The sequence below is a fragment of the Asterias rubens genome, chromosome 2, assembly GCF_902459465.1.
Source record: "Asterias rubens chromosome 2, eAstRub1.3, whole genome shotgun sequence".
NCBI lineage: Eukaryota > Metazoa > Echinodermata > Asteroidea > Forcipulatida > Asteriidae > Asterias > Asterias rubens.
The window spans coordinates 19,558,556-19,581,313 of NC_047063.1; the positions used below are offsets into that span (position 1 = coordinate 19,558,556).

General features: G+C 37.8%; 1 protein-coding gene across 8 annotated transcripts in view; it reads right to left on the reverse strand.

Moving 5' to 3' along the window:
- Window positions 1–3,170: 3,170 nt before the first annotated feature.
- The window catches only part of LOC117304839 (leucine-rich repeat serine/threonine-protein kinase 2-like), a 111,105-nt gene continuing 91,517 nt past the window's right edge, over window positions 3,171–22,758 (reverse strand). For 5 of the 8 annotated variants that reach the window (XM_033789469.1, XM_033789517.1, XM_033789499.1 and 2 more), the window contains 8 exons: window positions 22,491–22,669; window positions 19,358–19,436; window positions 18,873–19,054; window positions 16,867–16,998; window positions 14,126–14,313; window positions 12,864–12,941; window positions 10,526–10,650; window positions 3,171–4,236 (listed from right to left, as the gene is read on the reverse strand). In XM_033789469.1, the coding sequence (XP_033645360.1) occupies window positions 4,120–4,236; window positions 10,526–10,650; window positions 12,864–12,941; window positions 14,126–14,313; window positions 16,867–16,998; window positions 18,873–19,054; window positions 19,358–19,436; window positions 22,491–22,669 (1,080 nt within the window). In that variant the 3' untranslated portion in view covers window positions 3,171–4,119. Of the gene's footprint in view, window positions 4,237–7,402; window positions 7,464–8,930; window positions 10,651–12,863; window positions 12,942–14,125; window positions 14,314–16,866; window positions 16,999–18,872; window positions 19,055–19,357; window positions 19,437–22,490; window positions 22,670–22,758 lie in introns of those variants that run through there. The other 3 variants (XM_033789491.1, XM_033789475.1, XM_033789483.1) reach the window with 3 other exon arrangements.

The window sequence follows — 22,758 nt, forward strand, 5'->3', positions numbered from 1 at the left end:
GCCCGGTTCATACTTCATGCGAATGCGAATGCGAAGCGATTTGACGTCACAACCCTCATTTCGCAGCGATATTCGCAAGCGATATTCACAGAGTGGCGAATGTTCTTGCGAACATGAATATTTGAATTTCGCGTTGAATTCGTCCAAAATGTCGGTTGGATAGTGAATATTTTCATCCTGGTCTCACCCCTCGATCGTCCTCGGTCGGCCCTCTCCTTATCAATATCTCAAGAGTATATTACGAATGCCTGCCAACGCAATTGCCAATGCATTTACGAACGTTGCAAACGCTTACGCACGCTTTACCAACGTTATACCAATGCTTACGAAAGGCACGCCGAATGACCGTCTTCGCAACATGCGCTGAAGTTTACAAACCGGTTTGTAAATTGAGCGATCTTCGTAAGGAGGTGGGGAATAATTTGTGAACTTTCCGAATTTGTTACCAACGCTTACGAAGACACGGCGAATGTTGCGAAGTTTGAGCGATTGTCAAATATTTCTTTCCGATAGCATAATTATTCGCTAGCATATATTCGCCGTGTGAGAGCAGCATAAAGTGACCGATCTTCGTAAGGAGGTGGAGGAATGACTTGTGAACGTAGTGAATTTGTGGCGAATGTTGCGATGTTTGAGCGATTGTTAAATATTTCCGTTCGTAAGCACATTCGCTAGCATATTCTCCCAAGTGTGAGAGTAGCATTAGGGTCGTAGGTCAAATGTGTAAGAATATTTATCGAGAAAGACTCTGCTAGGGTCGAAACGTCAGGCCATTAACTATTTTTTGCATTTATACTCTCGGTCCATTTGGTTGGTAAGTTGTTTGCAACAGCTAATTCTATTTTCTCAAGAATATTTATCAGTAGGTTGAACCACCAAACGTCGGTTTTCATCCCAGGTATACTGTTGTAGAAATGTGGACGACCGTCCCCAAAGTCGACGCTTATATACGCAGATGTGTCGTTTTCATCCGTCACCCAAAACCAAAACGGCCTATCACAAGTGGGACAACAAAGATATTGGGCATCATCTAGTTCCGATGAGAGTAAGTATACGAAAGAAAATTTCAGGTATATGAATGCACAGAAATCCACCTTAAGCCAGCTACTGTACTATATTTTTTGTTAGTACCGTTTAGCTATTCCAATAATTGAAAAGCATGTTAGAATTAACAATAAATATTCAAATAATTAAATTGAAATTGACAATAAATATTTAAGTTATTTGCATAGACAATCGTAAAGACAATACCAAGAGCTTAATTAAAATCACACACATGATTTAAAGTTATTAATATTTATGACAGAGTTTCTCCTCCGTCAATATATTGCGTACTGATATAAAAAAAAAGTATTTAAATTTGGTTATTAATCAAAATATTAAGGACAACTTGGAGTGGTTTAGTTGTAGAATAATTAACGGGAAGTAAACCACCACATACACGCACAAACAAAAACTAAACATGTCTCAAACTTGGCTTTGTAGATGCCTGTATAAAAAGTAAACCAACGACCTTGTGGCCTGAAAGCAAAGTTAGTAGTTATTTAGTACCGTTTATGGAATTAAATGGAACAATTGCTTCATGAGAAAATTAGGTATAACAATAATAAATAAAAACAAATACCTATTTCAAATTGAAATGTCCAAGGGAGTATTTCATCCTTAGATAACTTTGTGAGCTTTATAAAATAAAAAATAAGTCTTCAGAAGCAGAATGCCCATTCAAAAATAATTGGGTTGACCGCACTCTTCTGGCATTGATGCGCTGTTCGAGTGTACAAATGTTTTTTTTTTTTACCGATTTCTACGGATTTGTTTTTATCATATTGCACAATAATAACAGTGAAGCTCAACTCAGTGAATTTCAGCAATGGTTGTCACACAACCAAATACTTAAAGGCAGTGGACACTATTGGTAATTATTATCATGAAACCTTTCTTGATGCAAGTAATAGGGAGATGTTGGTGGTATAAAACATTGTGAGAAACGGCTCCCTCTGAAGTGCCATAGTTTTTGAGAAAGAAGTAATTTTCCACGAATTTGATTTCGAGACCTCAGATTTAGAACTTGAGGTCTCGAAATCAACTATCTAAACGTACACAACTTCATGTGACAAGGGTGTTTTTTTCTTTCATTATTATCTCGCAAGTTCGATGACCGATTGAACTCAAATTTTCACAGGTTTGTTATTTTATGCATATGTTGAGATACACCAACTGTGAAGTCTAGTTTTTGACAATTACCAATAGTGTGCACTGCCTTTAAATGTTTCGTTTTTCATAAATTATTGAAAACACTCTCAAAGTCGATAGGAGTAATTGGCGATAGTTTCGACTCTAGTTGAGTCCTTCTCTTTAAAGGCTAATAACGATACAACACAAAACAACACATTCAAGTAGATCGACCCATTTCTAGGTTAAGACTGACCCGGCTACTGGTCACTAAATTGGAATTCGTCAGTGGCCATTCTATGGGTCATTTAGACAAAGATTTAATTGACCAGGCCCCGTAGCCATGCACAGAATCCGGGTTAAATTTTTGGAGTGTATGTTTCTTAATACTGATTTGGTATCAAAATAATGCTTAACTGTAAAAACAATAACAAAAACAAAAAACAAAAAAAACCAGGCAAACATTTTTTCACAAAACATAGAAAACAATACAAACGGTAGAAAAATGGAATGGGTTAAAACAAAAAAAATCAGATTGTTGGTATCATGGCAATTTCAATGCCCTTCTCGAAACCATTGCTTAATTGGCTCATGCAGTAACTTTGAAACTGCTCACTTTCGGCTTAGGACTTATCAAGCTATCCAATATTTTGATATTATACAAACTTTCATTTAGCAATAACGATATTGAAGCTTGGCAATTTAAATCAAGCGGATATACACCAAAGATCGTATTATACGGCGCTATGGGATCTTTAATATAAACGTATATAGTACGGTACATATTGTGCACTTGGACAACCAACTACTATTTGACTTGGTTTTTAAAGCCATTATACACTTTCGGAACAAAAAAAACATCGAGAATTACGGATTTATTTTAAACACATGTCATGACACGGCGAAACGTGTAGAAACAAGGGTGGGTTTTTCTCGTTATTTTCTCCCGACTCCGATGACCGATTGAGCCTAAAGTTTCACAGGTTTGTTATTTTATATATCAGTTGTAATACACGAAGTTTGGGCCTTTGGCCAATACTTTTTACCGAAAGTGTCCAATGGCTTTAACGGAGACCACATCAACTGGTAAACACATAATAAAGCCCTATATAGTGCAATCGCAATATTGCAAGTATGATGTGACAAATCTTGGTTTTTTTTTGTAAGCGGTCTATACTTAAAAAACAGCAACAAAGATTTGTAAAAATTAAAAAAATAAACTCTTCAAACATACTTTAAAATTTTTTATTCTAAACATGTACTTGCAGAAAAGCAATGTGTATACCTGCAATGCATTCATGGGGTTTCACAAACACTAACGAATACTGCTTGAATAGCAATTGTTTTTAACGGTACCCGTGAATTTTAAAGTAGGCCTATAGGCCCTTATCATTTCGGCACCAATGCTGCAGGCTGCCAGATAAATCAGCCCAACATAACTGGAACTTCTTTTTTATATAGAATGACATGCACAATGCCGGTAGGCCTATTTCTTACACTACAGCTGCAAGAACACCAAAGAGTGAATAGGAGAGCTTGGTTTGGTCGAGTCTTATGTTGGCAGACCTGAACATCTGACGTCACACTTCGAGGCTCGTGTGTATTACGCTAGAGATCTGCCTGGAGCCTACGTCAATTCCCATACATAATCACCTTTGACCTCTCGCATTCATTTCACACGGGTGACGGAGCTTCGCTGTCAAACATTCATGAGCACATTTAATACATGTACATTTACGACATTGCACACACGTGACGACCACAGGTAGGTGCAGCTGACAAACATCACCTCGGACCAATCAAAACATCGAAAGCTTACGTCACTCCACGCTTATCCAATCACATTATTGTGTCCAATTAAATCACCGATCTGTAAAACCGATAGGGGCCTACCTGTCTTGCAGGTAAAGACAGGGGGCCAGTCTCAATGTTGGCAATCTTGGTTTCTTATTTGACAAACATGGACATCCTTCTCAATGCCCTTTTGAAGCTGCGGTGGGTCGAGGTACCAGTGAGGTGAAACTGACCCTCACTGACTCGGCGGTTCTGATGACCAACTGGCATCTACGAAGAAACAAAAAGGATATCAACCACGAACGTTAGTCAGAACAGTATGAAGTTCAACGTATGCTTTGGGTGTCTGATTGAAAAAAAAAAAAAAAAGGTATCTTAATAGATGTTAAGTTTGCATCGGGGATAAAGAATATTAACTTGTTTTTTTTTACCCTTACACAGGTGTGTAAAACAAATTTGAAACCAACGGTTCTTTTCAGAACCACCCCAACTCTTCAGAGATAGTCATTACATGGTGTTACCGCAAACCTTTCTATATCGTATTTCCACCATGCAAAGTTTCAAATCCTACATAAATTTGTTCGTATACATGCACAGCATTTTAAAGCCATTGGACCCTTTCGGTACAGAAACAAAATAAAAGTTCACAGATTTACAAATAACTTACAGGGTTTACAGAAGGTAGTGGTGAAAGACTTCTCTTGAAATATTATTCCATGAAACGCTTTGCTTTTTGAGAAAACAGTAAAGCAATATCAATTCTCGATAGTGAGATTTACAAATGTCATGACACGGCGAAACGCGCGGATACATTCCAAGGGTGGGTTTTCCCGTTATTTTCTCCCGACTCCGATGACCGATTGAGCCTAAATGTTCACAGGTGTGTTATTAATTTGATATAGAAGTTGTGATACACGAAGTGTTGGCCTTGGACAATACTGTTTACCGAAAGGGTCCAATGGCTTTAACCGAATATTCTTTAATAGATGTTAAAAAAAAAAAAAAAATCGCAGGCATACTGCTCGATTGAGATTCGAACCCACGACCTTTCTAATTCTAGAGCAGTGTCTATACTAGACCAACGACAATGACCGGTAGCCAATAGAGGCAGTTCGAATCCTATACTTTTAGGAGTGCTACCATAACGATTTAAACCATTTTGCAATTGGTTGCAAAGCTTTTGGCGGGAAATGCCTGGTTCTGACGTAGACAATTGTTTGGGGTGGGGACCTCCATTTAGGGCATGGTATATTAAAAAAGTGGTGCCAGACTATTTTGCCATTGATATCGATGTGAAAACAATAACGAGCTTTTGAACATTACCCATAAAAAAAAACAGTTTTTAAAGAGGATTTCGCAAAAGAGTTTGCCTGAAAAAAATTCTTGTAGAAGCTTTTGTGATGCTGGGGTTTGTTTGGTCGTTCCATTGAGGGAACTCGGCAAACTCCCATAAGGGGATATATAAACGCCAAGCTTGCAACAGCCAACCTCTCTCATACAAACATTAGTTTAACGTCTTTGATTGTGAATTACACAAATCAAGAAGTTGTTATTCAGTTACTAGACGACAATACTTATTCATAGTCATTGTGATGGTTTATTTGTTTGAAGCCCCAGAGTGGGGTGCATGTTGGTCTTGGGCTTGGAAGCACCGAGTAGGACCCTATTATGCATTGGATATCACACATCGACGTATTTTAGTAAAACCCAAAACATTATTTTTTGACTGAATCTTAACTATGTAAAACAGCTTTACGGTTATTGAACCAGAATTAATGAGGTATCATTTTACTAATCAGTTACAGATAATCCCCTTCTGATTTTTATCAGGCAAACTCTTTTGCGAAATCCTCTTTAAAAACGATTTTATGGGGCAATGTTCAAAAGCTCGTTATTGTTTTCACATCAATATCGATGGCAAAATAGTCTGGCACCACTTTTTGCCATGCCCTATAAATGGAGGTCCCCACCCCAAATAATAGTCTAAGTCAGAACCAGGCATTTCCCGCCAAAATTAAATCTGAGTTTGCACAGCAGCAAGACGAGAATTTGAGTTTTTACCTAACTAATTAGGGCCTGAGTCGGGTATTTGCCAATGATTTTTTAATAGAGATTACTAAACGTGACCTTCCTTATAAATCCACTATTATCGTTTCGTCATTTTCAACACTATTTTAATTATAGCATATGCCTACATGTAGTACACAGGTGCATTGATGGGGCAAGATTGCTACCACGCCTAATTTGCTATAATGTGATAAACCTCTTCATCAATTAACCATCCAAGTTACTTTACTTTAACTGTCCCAGTTATTTCTAAACAGTTTTCTAAACAACTGAACTTTTGGAGAGCACTGAAATGAAGACAGGCTTAGCGGCTGAGGAAACGGTTTATGTTTTCAATGCAAACAATCTCTGAAACCAATGCAGTGAATTGTAAATGACAACTTGAAGAGGATTGTGTCTTTGTGTTCAAGGCAGTGGACACTATTGGTAATAACTCAAAATAATTATCACCATAAAACCTTTCTTGATTACGAGTAATGGGAGAGGTTGATGGTATAAAACATTGTGAGAAACAGCTCCCTCTGAAGTGACGCAGTTTTTGAGAAAGAAGTAATTTTAGACGAAATTGATTTCGAGACCTCAAGTTTAGAATTTGAGGTCTCGAAATCAAGCATCAGAAAGCACACTTTCATTATTATCACGCAAACTCGATGACCGATTGAGCTCAAATTTTCACAGGTTTGTTATTTTATGCATATGTTGAGATACACCAAGTGAGATGACTGGTCTTTGACAATTACCAATAGTGTCCACTGTCTTTAATGCGCAAAATGTATTTTGTCTCGGTTCATAGTCCATGACCTTTGCACTTTGACCTCATAATGAAAACCTACACACAGATAAAATAACATTTTAAAATCATATTAAACAAGATTTCCCTTAGTAACAAAATAAACAACAAACCCACAAACAAACACCAAACAACAAATGAAATTGTTTTTATATTTCTATAGAATTATATGAATGTTGATGGAAAAACACTCAAATATATAGATGGAAAAAAGAGATGGTAGGCATATTCCAACAAGTCATCCGTAGAGTAAAAGTAGAATATGGGTTCTTCTTAAATCATCATAACATTCAAACATTTTAATGAACTGTTTTAATGAAAATAATGTTTGTCAACAATACTCCTTCAGCTGAATCTATAATGAAGTCAAAGTGCAAAGTGAACGATACATGATAACTCATAAAAACAGTGTCTGCACTTGGTGGTTTCATTTGGTACCAATTCAAACACACCAACCCATGTCCGCAACACTTAGGCAAGCTGTAATGCTACATTAATGTCCTTCATGAATATTCATTACATTAGGAGGAGTGGTTTGTACAACAATTCATGCATAATTCATGATAGAAGCAAGCATACCTGTCCAGTGGGCGTGAGTTGTGAAAATGTCAACATTTTGAATCCACAATCAGAAGAAAAGCTGAGGAAAATGCAAGTTTGGAAAAGTTAAACGAGGTCCACATTCATTGGCAAGACTCATTAAACTGGACCTCTCATAGAATAGGCAATACTAGGCAATTCAAAGAATAGCAAATTAAAAGTACAGATACAATTCATGCAAAGTTTGTTAAGATACCATTTTTTTTAAATGCACAAAAGACACGGATAGGGAAAAATATTTGATAGTTTTCTCTTGCAGTTACTTGAAATTAAGGATAGAAGTTAAAGACATACGAGTTTGACCAATAACTGTTGTACAATTAAGATTAAACTGAAAATTTCAAATTACCCAATAAGGTGTTGTTATAAAAGGCGTGGTTGAAGAAATGGGTGGCACATTAATTGTTGTTATTGTTGTTGTTTTAATGTCAGAATATTATTTTGTCAATCATTAGGGTGCAGTCACCTTGATTTGTCTTCTTCTGTAGACCTTTTTTGTACAAACACTGATACTTTTCTTTTTAGGGTGGTACAATTGATACATCAGTGGTATGGGTAATTTAATAACATATTGTATCAAATTATTATATTTTATCCTTAAATTAACTTTTGCAGTGAAGGCCACTTTACTCAAAGTTGGAAAGGGTTTTGTCTCTGCGATGTCGCAAAAGGTCTGTACTGTGCCAAACTGAGGCTTGGTGGTAAATAAGACAGGCTCCTTTGGTGTTTTACATACTCTATTCATTGTGTGAAACAGGGAATCTATTAAAGGTGGCTGCACTCCTAAGGTGAGTAACTTAAGTGAGTAACTCAAGTGAGTAACTCAAGTGAGTAACTCACGTGAGTAACTCAAGTGAGCGACTAAAGTGAGTAACCCAAGTGAGTAACCCAAGTGAGTGACTCAAGTGAGTGACTCAAGTGAGGGGGAAACTGATTACAGGCCCTGACTTTTGTCGAGGATCCTTCACAACATTCATATCACCACCACCACTTTCCAACAAGACCCATGCATTACACTATTTTAACTAAAACCAAGAATGTTCACACTCATGTAATCAATTCACCATGCATCGTGTCCATGACATAATGAGTACTGCGCAAATTCACTATAATTATATGCAGCAGCATGGACAGGGCATAGAATATTCACATATTATTTTAATGCCTCTGTCAAAGGTCAAAATTGTCAATGACAAGCTGCCCATTGGTTGGGGACTTTTATCAAGAAATACAGCCAACAGATGTTTGGTTTCTGCTAAATTGTAGCCACACACAAATCCTCTTACTGATTGGTAAAGCAAATGGGTGTTGTAGCATTGGACTGATTTGAGTCATGTGACATTAATTGAGTCATGTGACTTAATATAATCATGTGGCTTGTGTCATGTGCCGACTGACATGGGTTTTGTCAACTGCCGATTAGGTATTGTGTTTTAATGTGCAACTGTTTAATGGAAGAATGATAAAATAATAATACCAGTAATAACATATCGTTGAGATTGTTTAGGTTTAAGCCAGCCACTCTGTGCATGCCACAATGCTCCTTCCAATTCCAATTTACGGATTCACTCTCCACGATAGCCTTATTGATACTTCTTCAGGCGTGGTTGTTTTTGTTATGTAAGAAGTCAAGATAAATGTCTTTTGTAAAAGTAAATGTAGACTGTAATTAATTACATGATTAGTTGTCAAATTTTTAATTAATTAGGAAAAAGTTTCTTGTCTGGGCACTTAATGCAGTTTACAACATTGCGAGTCATGCACAGATTGCCTGCCTTAAATTAAATGCCCTTATCAAAACCAACCCTTCAGCTCAGGTTCAAATTTTTTGTCAGTCATTTTTACGAAGTACACTTTTGGTTTGAGACATAAAGCAGGCAGTTCATGCCTAGCCAGAGCCTAAGCATATGTCTAAGACTTAAGCCCAAGTCATGGTTTTGAGAATGGCCACAGCCTAATCAAGATGTACACAAGTTGACAACAAACACGGGGTGTTTATACAATGGTATTTCTCCAGATACAATTGGTTGCAAACTTTCATGACATCAGCTCCCTTGCATCCAATGAAATGCAAGTGAATCGGTCACATGTATGAATATAGCCAATCAAAAAGCTTATGATATACAGCACACAATGAAGATGACCAATCAATGTTTGGAGCAATCCCTGTTCACCTTCATCTATTTGGTTGGGGGAGCAATGCATTGAATATTCATACAAAAAATATCAGGTTTTTCAACCAGATTTACCACTTCATGCAAATGTTCCCCCAAAAATATTTGTGTATCGTGCAAAAAAACAAAACAAGATTGGTTCATGCAATGCTGAGCTGAGTTTGAAGAGTCCCCTTAACTATTTAAAGGCTTGGTACTTTTAGTAGTTACTCAACAAGTTTATGACCATAAAACTGTTAGTGATGATGTTTATAATTTGTAATCCCCCCCCCCCTTTTGAGGAGAGGGGCAAGCAAAACCTTTGTGCCACATTGTTCTCACCCAACTTCAAATTGAGAAGAAAGTTATTGCATTCACTACAAAATACAAAATTATTATCATTTATGGTTTACATCTTGGATTTTCTCATCGATTTACTTTTTGTTAATGTTAATTAATTAAACATTTCTGAATTTGATCAAGAGTTTTGTTATTACCTTAAAATTTTGTTTTTTTAAAGATCATTAGTACTATTGCACAAAGGATAGAATTAATGGTCGATATCTGCCCCCACTTTTTGGTTTTGATTCTACAATCTTTATTTATGTTTATATGTACAGGAACTACTTTTGTACAAAGATTTCTTTTTCCAAATTATCAAATATTATTCAAAAATTTACATACAATGCTTAGCATTGTTGAGTGTTTAGTGAATATTTACAAGTGCTATAAACAATAAATAAATGGATACGTTATGGCACTAGGGATGCCAAATCCTCTGAAACACGGTCGCCATGCACACAAATAAAACACTGCATGCAAAATGAAGACCAAAACGTAGAAGGCATGGGGTGGAGTGAGTAGGGTGTGGGGCTTAGCATTTGAGTTGCGGGAAGACGACGGTAGGGTGAAGATGAAAAGCGTGACTGGTACGAATGATTCTCTGCACCTTCTGCCATGACTTCATGGCGTGTGATTCTATGGGCAAGCGTCGACGCTCAGTGTCCGACGCCAGGTATCGAACTTGAGACTTCAGTTCAGCGTCCCACACTAGGACATGTGTATACTGGCAATCTAGGGAGGAACGTTTCAAAATAAAGGTATCAATCATAGGTAGGACTTGAAATCTACATCTACTCTTAACTATATTAATATTTATTTTCTTCATATTGATTTTTTATTATTAATGGTTTATTAATTTCATTCCACTAGCAGTAAAAAACAAACTGAACTATAGTCTCTAATGTACACAGGTAGTTAATACAATAAAAAGCAGGAATATTTCAAATGCACATTCGAGACAAAACCCTCAAGATAAAAGGGCAAATGACCCTGTACGATAATTAACCAAGATGATAAATTTATTTGGTTCTCCCTCTTACGACCCCCGAGTACTATGCACTGTATATTCAATACCAAGTCCCGTGAGAACAAACTCCACAGCCATTCCACTCGGGAGGGATTCAAACCCAAGACCTTTGCTTTGCTAGAGCAGGTGTCTCACAACAAGACCACTGACCTAGCTAGGTGGCTAATAATAATAATATTGTTGTATTGACTTTTATTTTAAAAAACCCCAGAACAAACCCCTTACCCTAGGGAAGGGTTACAACAATAACAAAATTTAAACTTATGATATAACAAAGCATGAACAAATGTATAATAATAATAAAACTGTGCTTATAAAGCGCCTGTCAAACTACACAAAGCACCTCCGCAAAACTCAAGACCTAAAAGTGACAAAGTATAAACAAACACATGGTAAAATGCCGTGGAGCAGCGACGGATACATTATATAAAATGACAAAAATGCCAATTAACAGGCGGAAAGTTGATTAAAAAATCTATACAAAATACTCAACAGTGCCATAGTGGAGAGTATAGGGCTAAAAGCATTAAAGGCAGTGGACACTATTGGTAATTAATCAAAATAATTATTAGCACAAAACCTTTCTTGGTGACGAGTAATGGGGAGAGGTTGATGGTATAAAACGTTGTGAGAAACGGCTCCCTTCTGAAGTGACGTAGTCTTCGAGAAAGAAGTAATTTTCCACGAATTTGATTTCGAGACCTCAAATTTAGAACTTGAGGTCTCGAAATCAACCATCTAAACGCACACAACTTCATGTGACAAGGGTGTTTTTTTCTTTCATCATTATCTGGCAAGTTCGATGACCGACTGAGCTCAAATTTTCACAGGTTTGTTATTTTATGCATATGTTGAGATACACCAACAGTGAAGGCTAGTCTTTGACAATAACCAATAGTGTACACTGCCTTTAAACACATATAACTCCATTATCAACTAATGGTTAATCAATCATAATACAAAATAGCATAGAAGGTGTAAACACAAAAATACTTCAATAAAATTCACAGTGAAATAGTACAACTTGAATTTTTGATGTCAGAATAATTAGAGAGGGCATACAATTTTAGAGGACTCTGACTGTCAATAAAATAAACACAAATTTGCTCGAGTTCAAGAGTTGGAAAAATTACTGGTCAAGTTAACCCACTTAGCACAATAAGAAGGGAACTGGCTATAACACACTCTTCATCAAATGGTCTTTTTTGCTGTTAAAGACACTGGACACTATTGTCATTGTCAAAGACCAGTCTTCTCACTTGGTGTATCTCAACATATGCATAAAATAACAAACCTGTGAAAGTTTGAGCTCAATTGGTCGTCGAAGTTGCGAGATAATAATGAAAGAAAAAACTCCCTTGTCACACCAAGTTGTGTGCTTTCAGATGCTTGATTTCGAGACCTCAAATTCTAAATCTGAGGTCTCGAAATCAAATTCGTGAAAAATTACTTCTTTCTCAAAAACTACGTCACTTCAGAGGGAGCCGTTTCTCACAATGTTTTTTACTACCAACCTCTCCCCATTACTCGTTACCATGTAAGGTTTTATGCTAATAAATAGTTTGAGTATTTACCAATAGTGTCCACTGCCTTTAACCAGGAATCTGCAAAGCAAATTTATTTGCAGTGTTCTCCACTAACAGTGGTTAACTTGCCAAAACACTCGCGACCAGTCAACATTCTGTTCAACTAGTCCAGCTGACTAGTGTATTGTTACCCGCAGCTACACCAACTCACTGAGTGTTGAAACCACATCAAATTACAAGTCCTAAAAGAAACCGTAAACTATGGACCACCGAAAAAGCTGACAGACCAGTGAAATGACAAACTTATTGATCCTCTTGTCAATGGAAAAGTTGAGAGCGAACCTAGTTTGGTGCTAAGACAAATGTTTCTGATTATGTTTAATGTCACCAACCTGTATGTTCAGGAACCCCTGTTCTGCGCACAAAACCTGATCCCGATGTTACAACCACGGAGTTGGATTTGTTTATTCCTGAAAAAGTGAAATAAAATAATAATAATAACATCAGCAAGAACTTTGAACTTCCATTTTGTTAGACAAAAAGAAATCTTAAATGAATTCATGAAGACATACGGTGGATCTTTAGCTGAAACAGTCTTTGAAAAGGTTCTACATGTACACAGGTTAAAGACACTGGACACTATTGGTAATTGACAAAGACCAGTCTTCTCACTTGGTGTGTCTCAACATATGCATAAAATAACAAACCTGTGAAAGTTTGAGCTCAATTGGTCGTCGAAGTTGCGAGATAATAATGAAAGAAAAAACTCCCTTGTCACACCAAGTTGTGTGCTTTCAGATGCTTGATTTCGAGACCTCAAATTCTAAATCTGAGGTCTCGAAATCAAATTCGTGGAAAATTAATTCTTTCTCGAAAACTACGTTACTTCAGAGGGAGCCGTTTCTCACAATGTTTTATACTTTTAACAGCTCCCCATTACTCGTTACCAAGGAAGGTTTTGTGCTAATAATTATTTTGAGTAATTACCAATAGTGTCCACTGCCTTTAAACAATTGATCTGTCATAGGACACCTTTGGTAATTGCCAAAGACCAGTATTCTCACTTGGTATATCCCAACATATACATAATTAAAATAGAAAATCTGTGAAAGTTTTGACTCAATTGGTCATTGAAGTTGCAAGAGATTGATAAATGAAACAAAAACACCCTTGTTTCGCAAATGTGTGTTCTTTCTGATGCCTGAAAAAAGGCTCAGACCTGAAGTCTTTTAATATTGGAGTGAGAAATTACCTCCTTCTCTAAAACTTTGTTAATTCAGAGGGAGTTATTTCTTACAATGTTTAATACTATCAACAGCTCTCCATTGCTTATTGCCAAACAAGTTTTTATGTTAACAATTATTTTGGGTTATTACCAATAGTGTCCGGTGCATTTAATGTATTCTGCTTCCACCACCAACAACCATATATTTTACATGTTAAACTGTAGAAGGAAGTCAGGGCTCCATTTCATAAAGAGCTAAGATGGATCTTAAGATGTGTATCAATCCTAAATGCCAAGTGAAGTGTGATGTCACAATACAATCACTATGGTGAACCTAACATCTCATCTTAAGATAAATCTCTGTGACTTGTGGAATCAAGCCTAAGGTTTTCAAAAACAGAAGTTGGAAATAGCTATTTTTAAACTTACCATGTCCCCGGACAGCCACCATTGCCCTGACGTTAGACGTATAGCGTTTGATGACGGTCACCATCTGATGCGTGTTGGTATCAATGAGTATCAGGTGACCTCCAGCTGTCCCAACCCATAAGGTGTTACGAGGGTGTAGTAATAGGGACTTGATGTAACAGTTAGATACCTCCTTAGAATCCTCACTGCTATAGGAAAGAAGGGGTTTATTTTGCTTTATTAGTTTGGATTGGTTGAGTTCAGAAATAAAAGCTTCACAGCCCTCAGGAGGCTGAATTGAGTTTAGAAATAGAATTTTTATTTTTTCAAACACATGAGTATATGTTTAGTAACAATAAAACATTTTTCTTTTAAGTAATTGTTTGTCACGATTTATGTTTAAAAAATAGTTAAAGTTGTTTGGGGGTTGACTCCGCCTACCCCTTATGTGACGTCAATCGAGGCAGACTTTGCCTTGATGCTGCGTAAAGTAAACACACATGCAAGTCCAGGTCATTGAGTTTGTACGTTTTGAAAAAGTTGTTTTCTTGCATTTTTCTGGCAATGCTGGCCAAGTGTATTGCTGCTGGATGCAGTAAAATAACTAAAGATGGGGTCAGTCTGCATGGCTGGTCAGACTCACAAGAGCAATAGTGCTATTGTTCCGGTCTGACGTCTTTTTCAGCACTGTGCAGCATTTTCGCTCAAAATATCGTGCCTTGATTGACGTCACGAACAGCGCCCTCTCGGGCCGGGGCCTACTCTTAAATTTGTAAATAAGATAAGAACTAAGTTTTTAGAACCTTAGTTAACTGTTTATACACATTCCACTTATCAAAACACATATATTATTGACAAAAGCTTTATTTTCACAAAATACCACTTCCAGATGACTTTAAGAAAAGTTAATAATATTACTATCAAAAATACACAATTTAAAATCTATATTCATAAATCCCTCGCTATTCCTATAGGTGGAGAGCACGTCACGTGGGTGTGCATAAACCTTTTGTTAATGCACAGTAAAAAGTGTTAACAACATGGGCGTGACACGCGAGCTTATTAGACAGTTTCTTCATTCTTATTGGTCGAGAGCAACGGCCAGGACAGTTGTGCCACATCACGCGATACGCACGACGCGCATAGCATTCCCTTATAAGGAGTTGTTTACCCGGGAGGGCCTTAACATTTCATAGCTGGAGGGGTGTTGGGTTGAAAGAAATCATTGAACAATTATAATTTTTACATTTATTTTACTTTTTGACCAAAGGTGTTGATGTTTTTTGACCGACAAGGTATTTATGAATGGGAATAAAAGTGTGTTGAATCGGTTTTCAACTAGTGGTTTAAACCCGCCGAGGCCTGGTTCTTGATAATTTACCTTGACATCGTCTCGGTAAAATTATCAAGACCCAGGCCTCGTTGGGATTAAACCACTAGTTGAAAACCTCTTCATCACACATTGATTCCCTTATTCCATATTTCATTTTATAAATACTGAACTGGCCAGTCGAACCACTTGGATTGAATTCTAATTAGTCCTCAACTGATGTTTTAACTGGCATCTGGCCAGTGAACCACTTTTAAAGGATTTGGGTACCTTTTCAAAATGTCCATAGATTTACATTAAACTACAGGGTTTGAAGATAATGATAGTGGAAAGCTTCCCTTCAAATATTACTTACTGAGGTGCTGTAGTTTTTGAGAAATGAGTAAAACAATGTCATGAAAATACGTTTGTAAATGATTAAAATAATTTTCGTCTCATGAGACGAATATTAGTTTCATGACATTGTTTTACTCATTACCAAAAAACTACAGCACCTCAGCACGTAATATTTTCAGGGAAGCTTTCTACTATCATTATCTTCAAACTGTGTCAGTTTAGTGTAAATCTGTGGACATTGTGTTTTTTGTCCTACAAAAGTTACATAGAACCTTTAAGGAGAAGAACGCTGTATACGTGTAGGTTGTTTATTAGGAGGAGAAAGGACTGCGACTAAAGGAGGGATTTGAATGAGTCCGCTTATGATCAAGATAAAGACCAATCCCCCCCAAAAAATTGGTAGTGCCCTCTATTGACAAAATGTAATATAACAACTGCCGAGTCTTTGTGCACAAACATGTTCTTCCTTTCTAGTTTAGCTTCAATCGCCTACCTGTACTTTTTTGGGAGGTTCTTTTGAGGTTCCTGGTTTCACTTGTTTTGTGCGATATTCTAATTACTGTATTTTTCTTGGCTTTGTAGAAAAAAAGTATTGGGGTTCTAGGAGATTTGAAGTGAATTTGATTGGCTTCCTACCTTTTTTGAAAGGAGCGAGAATGCGTAGTCTTCTGGTTGATCTATATTTTTTGTATACAAAATTTAATGTATTTTCTACAGTTTTTATATATATTTATATTTGATTTGGTATTTGATGTGCAATTTTTATGTCGTTTTTGTCCTTGTGCCCTTTTGTGCCTTTGTTATTTTTATTGTCTGGATCGCCTTCAGATAGTGATTATTTTTTTGGTTATCCGCAGGCTTGTTCTCTATGTAGTCTTATTTTTTATTGACTATTCTTTGTATGTACTGTTTGCCTGAAAATAAATAAATAAAATAAATAAATAAATAATCTAGGCACTGAAAACACGGCAGCAAACGGCGCGCGATGTAAGGAATAGGTTTTTGAATGGTTTCAAATGATCAATCAGCAGAACGGTTTATAAATAAAGATAGAAATGAAATAAAAAATATAAAAAAACATTTCATTAGAACAGACCTGATGAACTCGGCTACATCGATCACCAACGTCTTCTTAAGTCGACCGAGATCCCAAACTTCAATGATGGAACTGTTTCTTCTGCACAACCATATTGCTTTGTCAACCGCCATACACTTCACCATCGCAGGTCTGCAAGATATAACACACCGAGAGTATAGCTACAACAGGATACTTCATAAAGCTAAAGTTATTGCTTACTAAACTGTCTGGTATAGCTACAACAGGATACTTCATAAAGCTAAAGTTATTGCTTACTAAACTGTCTGGTATAGCTACAACAGGATACTTCATAAAGCTAAAGTTATTGCTTTCTAAACTGTCTGAAACCATGCTCCAATTTTTGGAGGTATGCTAAAAAGACAGCATTTCCAACTTTTGATAACCCCTAAAATTTGAGTTTTGGGAAACAGTATCCTAACACCAAGAAGCAGATAAAAGAGCAGGATTTCTTTATACATAGAGAAAATAACAGCTACATTTTTCACGAGGCGAGCATTACAAAGTCTGAATTCAGACAAAACTCTCAAACTTTCCCAACTGTGATAAAGACTTAAAATGTAAAGGTGGGCAGAAAGCAAACTACATTAAACGATGATATAATGATTTCCATTTCAAACGTTTCGGTTTACATTGTTATGGGAAATAGGGAAATAAGCAACCTCGTTCCCAGGGGTGATCGATCTCTCCACGCCATTTTTTTCCCAGCATGCCTTGCTCGATCATAACCCCTGGAATTGGCCAATTTAAATGTGCTATATGCTAGCACATTTAAATGAGCCATTAATGAGCGTACATATTCATTATTCAATATTTTCTACGCGCGCACGCTTGCCTTTCGTCTTAAAGAATGTTTTTTGTTTTTGTTTTTAAAAAACGGGTTCGTGTCATAAAAAATGCGGGCGTGAACAACGTACAAAACTACGCGCGCACGCACTTGACATCTAATGCATTACCAATTTCCTAAGCCAATCAGCGTTGTTTCCCTACCAGGGGTTAGAGACGAGAGGTATTGATATGGCGCGCTGCCCATGGTAGCGAGGCTGGGAAATAAGACTGTGACTGATTCAAGTGATTTAGCTAACCCTAAAAAATCAGGGCCCTATTTCACGGCTCTGCTTACCGCCGAATTCCACGCTTACGGTCACCATTCTTTGCTTGCAGTCAAGCGCAGAATTTCTACATAGGGGTGTAAGTGTAGAATGCCCAGTAATATAGAGTACGCATGTGCAGAAGCCAAAATTCCCGCTAACCCGTTAAATATGCTTGACAGAGGCACAGAATTACCTGCTTTTGCAAGAGCTGATTATTTGCTTACGGTAAGCAGAGCCATGAAATTGGGCCCTAATTTGTTTGATGTAAGGCTTAGATCAATTAGTCCAAAGCTTATCATTTGAGGCGAGCATACGCTCACACCTCCTCTGGGCTGTTTGCCAAATTTCACAAAAAATCACAAACTCCTTTTGTGCCCAATGCTCTGGTTTGAAAATGTGCATGTGAGTTTGCGAACATTTTTGCGATGGATTTCAACAAACTGCACCCTGCAATCTGAAGACAATCAGAGCATACAGATCGAAACTTTGAGTCGTTAACCACCAGGTCTTTTCAAAACCAACACTACTCAAAAGAGAAATTCACATGTTGTTATCGCAAACCTCCCTTAGTTATACTTCCACCATGCAAAGTTTCAAATCCCAGCATATGCAGAAAATAAAAACCTGTGAAAATTTTAACTCAATTGGTCGTCGAAGTTGCGAGATAAAAACGGAAGAAAAAAACCCTTGTCACACAATGTTACGTGCTTTCAGATGCTTGATTTCGAGACCTCACGCATGAGGTCTCGAAATCAAACCAAATATTTTACTGAGAAAATACTTCTTTCTCAAAAACTACTTTACTTCAGAGGGAGCCATTTCTCACATTGTTTTATACTATCAACAGCTCTCCATTGCCTGTTACCAAGTAAGTTTATGCTAACAATTATTTTGAGTAACTACCAAACATACCTCTCTTCTGGTTCTGGTACCAGAACAGTTGAATTAGAGTCCGATTCCAGGTCATAGATACTGAGACTAATGACCTTAGCATTGGACGCTAGCCAGAGTTTATTACGAGTGATGTTGATACACTTTATGGGATCGTCTCTGGACCCAATGTGAAGCATCTTGTCTGGCTGACAGTCTTTCTCCTGCAAAGTGAATTTTGTTTTAGAAATACAACAGAAAAATAAGCAGTAATAGGAGAAAATTGAGCTTTAGTTGGTTAATACATACAACACAGAGACAACAGCAAAGGACCTCGCAGCCCCTCTTAAAAAAAAAAAAAGGAATCCTCGAGCAGTCCAATATCAAAGTGCTACAGACAGAATTCATGTACATCAAAATTAACCGCAGGTTATAATGGCTATGAAGAGGGGGCATTACCCCCGTCCCCTCCCACCTTGCCTAGAAGACTTCCCTAGTATGTTTCAAATGGTTTATTGAATGCTTACATTTTGTAGTCTTGTTGCTTTGTACATAGCCAGCTTCCCATTGGCTAGTCCAGCAAACACAAGACTCGCTTCCTGGTCCCTAGGTAAAATAAAACAGACAAAGAAAGAAATGCTTTTATACAAGTCTCATACCAAAGTCATTGAGATCAATTTAACATCTACTACCACTAACTACCAACCACTCATTTGTAATACCTCAGTATGATTAAAAAAAGTTTTTTCTACATTGCAATAATTAGGAACCTAAAAAAACCCAAACAGACTTTACAGATATTTGATTCTGGACAATTACTTTTCCAGTAACTGTTCCAGCTACTCTTGCCATATTTGAATGCTCATGAAAGTGCTCCATTTTGTTTCTCTCCAACATGAAAACAATGTACGTGGAGACCCAGACTCAGGGCAAACCCTGAGTAAAACGGCTATATCAGGGCAAACCCTGTGTAAAAATGCTATATCAGGGCAAACCCTGTGTAAAAAGGCTATATCAGGGCAAACCCTGAGTAAAACGGCTATATCAGGGCAAACCCTGTGTAAAAAGGCTATATCAGGGCAAACCCTGTGTAAAAAGGCTACATCAGGGCAAACCCTGTGTAAAAAGGCTATATCAGGGCAAACCCTGTGTAAAAAGGCTACATCAGGGCAAACCCTGAGTAAAAAGGCTATATCAGGGCAAACCCTGTGTAAAAAGGCTATACATGTATCAGGGCAAACCCTGTGTAAAAAGGCTACATCAGGGCAAACCCTGTGTAAAAAGGCTACATCAGGGCAAACCCTGTGTAAAAAGGCTACATCAGGGCAAACCCTGTGTAAAAAGGCTACATCAGGGCAAACCCTGAGTAAAAAGGCTACATCAGGGCAAACCCTGTGTAAAAAGGCTATATCAGGGCAAACCCTGTGTAAAAAGGCTACATCAGGGCAAACCCTGTGTAAAAAGGCTACATCAGGGCAAACCCTGTGTAAAAAGGCTACATCAGGGCAAACCCTGAGTAAAAAGGCTATATCAGGGCAAACCCTGTGTAAAAAGGCTACATCAGGGCAAACCCTGAGTAAAACGGCTATATCAGGGCAAACCCTGTGTAAAAAGGCTATACATGTATCAGGGCAAACCCTGTGTAAAAAGGCTACATCAGGGCAAACCCTGTGTAAAAAGGCTACATCAGGGCAAACCCTGTGTTAAAAGGCTACATCAGGGCAAACCCTGTGTAAAAAGGCTATATCAGGGCAAACCCTGTGTAAAAAGGCTACATCAGGGCAAACCCTGAGTAAAAAGGCTATATCAGGGCAAACCCTGTGTAAAAAGGCTATACATGTATCAGGGCAAACCCTGTGTAAAAAGGCTACATCAGGGCAAACCCTGTGTAAAAAGGCTACATCAGGGCAAACCCTGAGTAAAAAGGCTACATCAGGGCAAACCCTGTGTAAAAAGGCTACATCAGGGCAAACCCTGAGTAAAAAGGCTACATCGGGGCAAACCCTGTGTAAAAAGGCTACATCAGGGCAAACCCTGTGTAAAAAGGCTACATCAGGGCAAACCCTGAGTAAAAAGGCTACATCAGGGCAAACCCTGTGTAAAAAGGCTATATCAGGGCAAACCCTGTGTAAAAAGGCTACATCAGGGCAAACCCTGTGTAAAAAGGCTATATCAGGGCAAACCCTGTGTAAAAAGGCTATATCAGGGCAAACCCTGAGTAAAAAGGCTATATCAGGGCAAACCCTGTGTAAAAAGGCTATATCAGGGCAAACCCTGTGTAAAAAGGCTACATCAGGGCAAACCCTGAGTAAAAAGGCTACATCAGGGCAAACCCTGTGTAAAAAGGCTATATCAGGGCAAACCCTGTGTAAAAAGGCTACATCAGGGCAAACCCTGTGTAAAAAGGCTATATCAGGGCAAACCCTGTGTAAAAAGGCTACATCAGGGCAAACCCTGAGTAAAAAGGCTATATCAGGGCAAACCCTGTGTAAAAAGGCTATATCAGGGCAAACCCTGTGTAAAAAGGCTACATGTATATCAGGGCAAACCCTGTGTAAAAAGGCTACATCAGGGCAAACCCTGTGTAAAAAGGCTACACTGTACATCAGGGCAAACCCTGAGTAAAAAGGCTACATGTACATCAGGGCAAACCCTGTGTAAAAAGGCTACATCAGGGCAAACCCTGTGTAAAAAGGCTACATCAGGGCAAACCCTGAGTAAAAAGGTTATATCAGGGCAAACCCTGTGTAAAAAGGCTATATCAGGGCAAACCCTGAGTAAAAAGGCTACAGTGTATATCAGGGCAAACCCTGAGTAAAAAGGCTACATCAGGGCAAACCCTGTGTAAAAAGGCTACATCAGGGCAAACCCTGAGTAAAAAGGCTATATCAGGGCAAACCCTGTGTAAAAAGGCTACATCAGGGCAAACCCTGTGTAAAAAGGCTACATCAGGGCAAACCCTGAGTAAAAAGGCTATATCAGGACAAACCCTGAGTAAAAAGAATCTGTTTCAGGGCAAAATTGTAATAAAAAGACAATGTCATACATGTAAGGGTAAACTGTAAGTAAAAAGGTTATAATATCAGGGCAAATCCTGTGTAAAAAAAAGGCTATATTTGAAGGCAAACACTCAGTAAAAAGAAGTCGGCCCCTGGCCTTTAGTTTATACTGGACCACAGGCCCGATGCCAGTTGTTTTATATCAGGCCAGTAAACCCATGACTGGAAGGTTTCTACAGTCTAGTGTTTTTCAATTGAATGAAAAAACCTCACTGTGTAATGAAGTTCAAATGTTGACTTTTGAACTTGATAAAATATCTTCCAATTCAATAAACTACTGAAGTATATTTTTAAATATTAAATTACTCAAAAGACAGATGCGATAAATCTTCTCTTGTGGTGAAAGTTCAAATAAAAACCATTCAATGCATGTTAACCTGTGTAAGGAAGGTTTTTTTCTCCTCGTCGATTCTTGTCTAGTACACATTTTGTGCAACAATCCCTATTGTTTTGTGGATTTTCCCCCAATAAGCCCTGAAGACTTGCATGGTTTACTGTCAGACAGAATCATTTGAACACTCCTGGCTTCTATTGGAAACTCAAAGCATAAGGATAAACCCCAAAAAAACTTCTTGAAATCCAATCTTAAATCTCTGCTTACCTTTTCCAGTATGCGAGACAGACCACAGCATCACCTAGTTTTGGTAGCGTGTGTTTAAGTCTGTATGGCGTACTAGAGAGATCGCATACACACAGTTCACCGCACTGGGTACCAATGACTATCGCTGACTCACCAACGGCTGCCATACATAATGCTCGACCCTTATGCAACATCATACCCTAATGACAGATAAAATATACAAAGCAAAAGTGCAGTGTTTTTTGAGGGGTGTCAGTATCATCAGGTATAGACGATGTGACCTATGTTT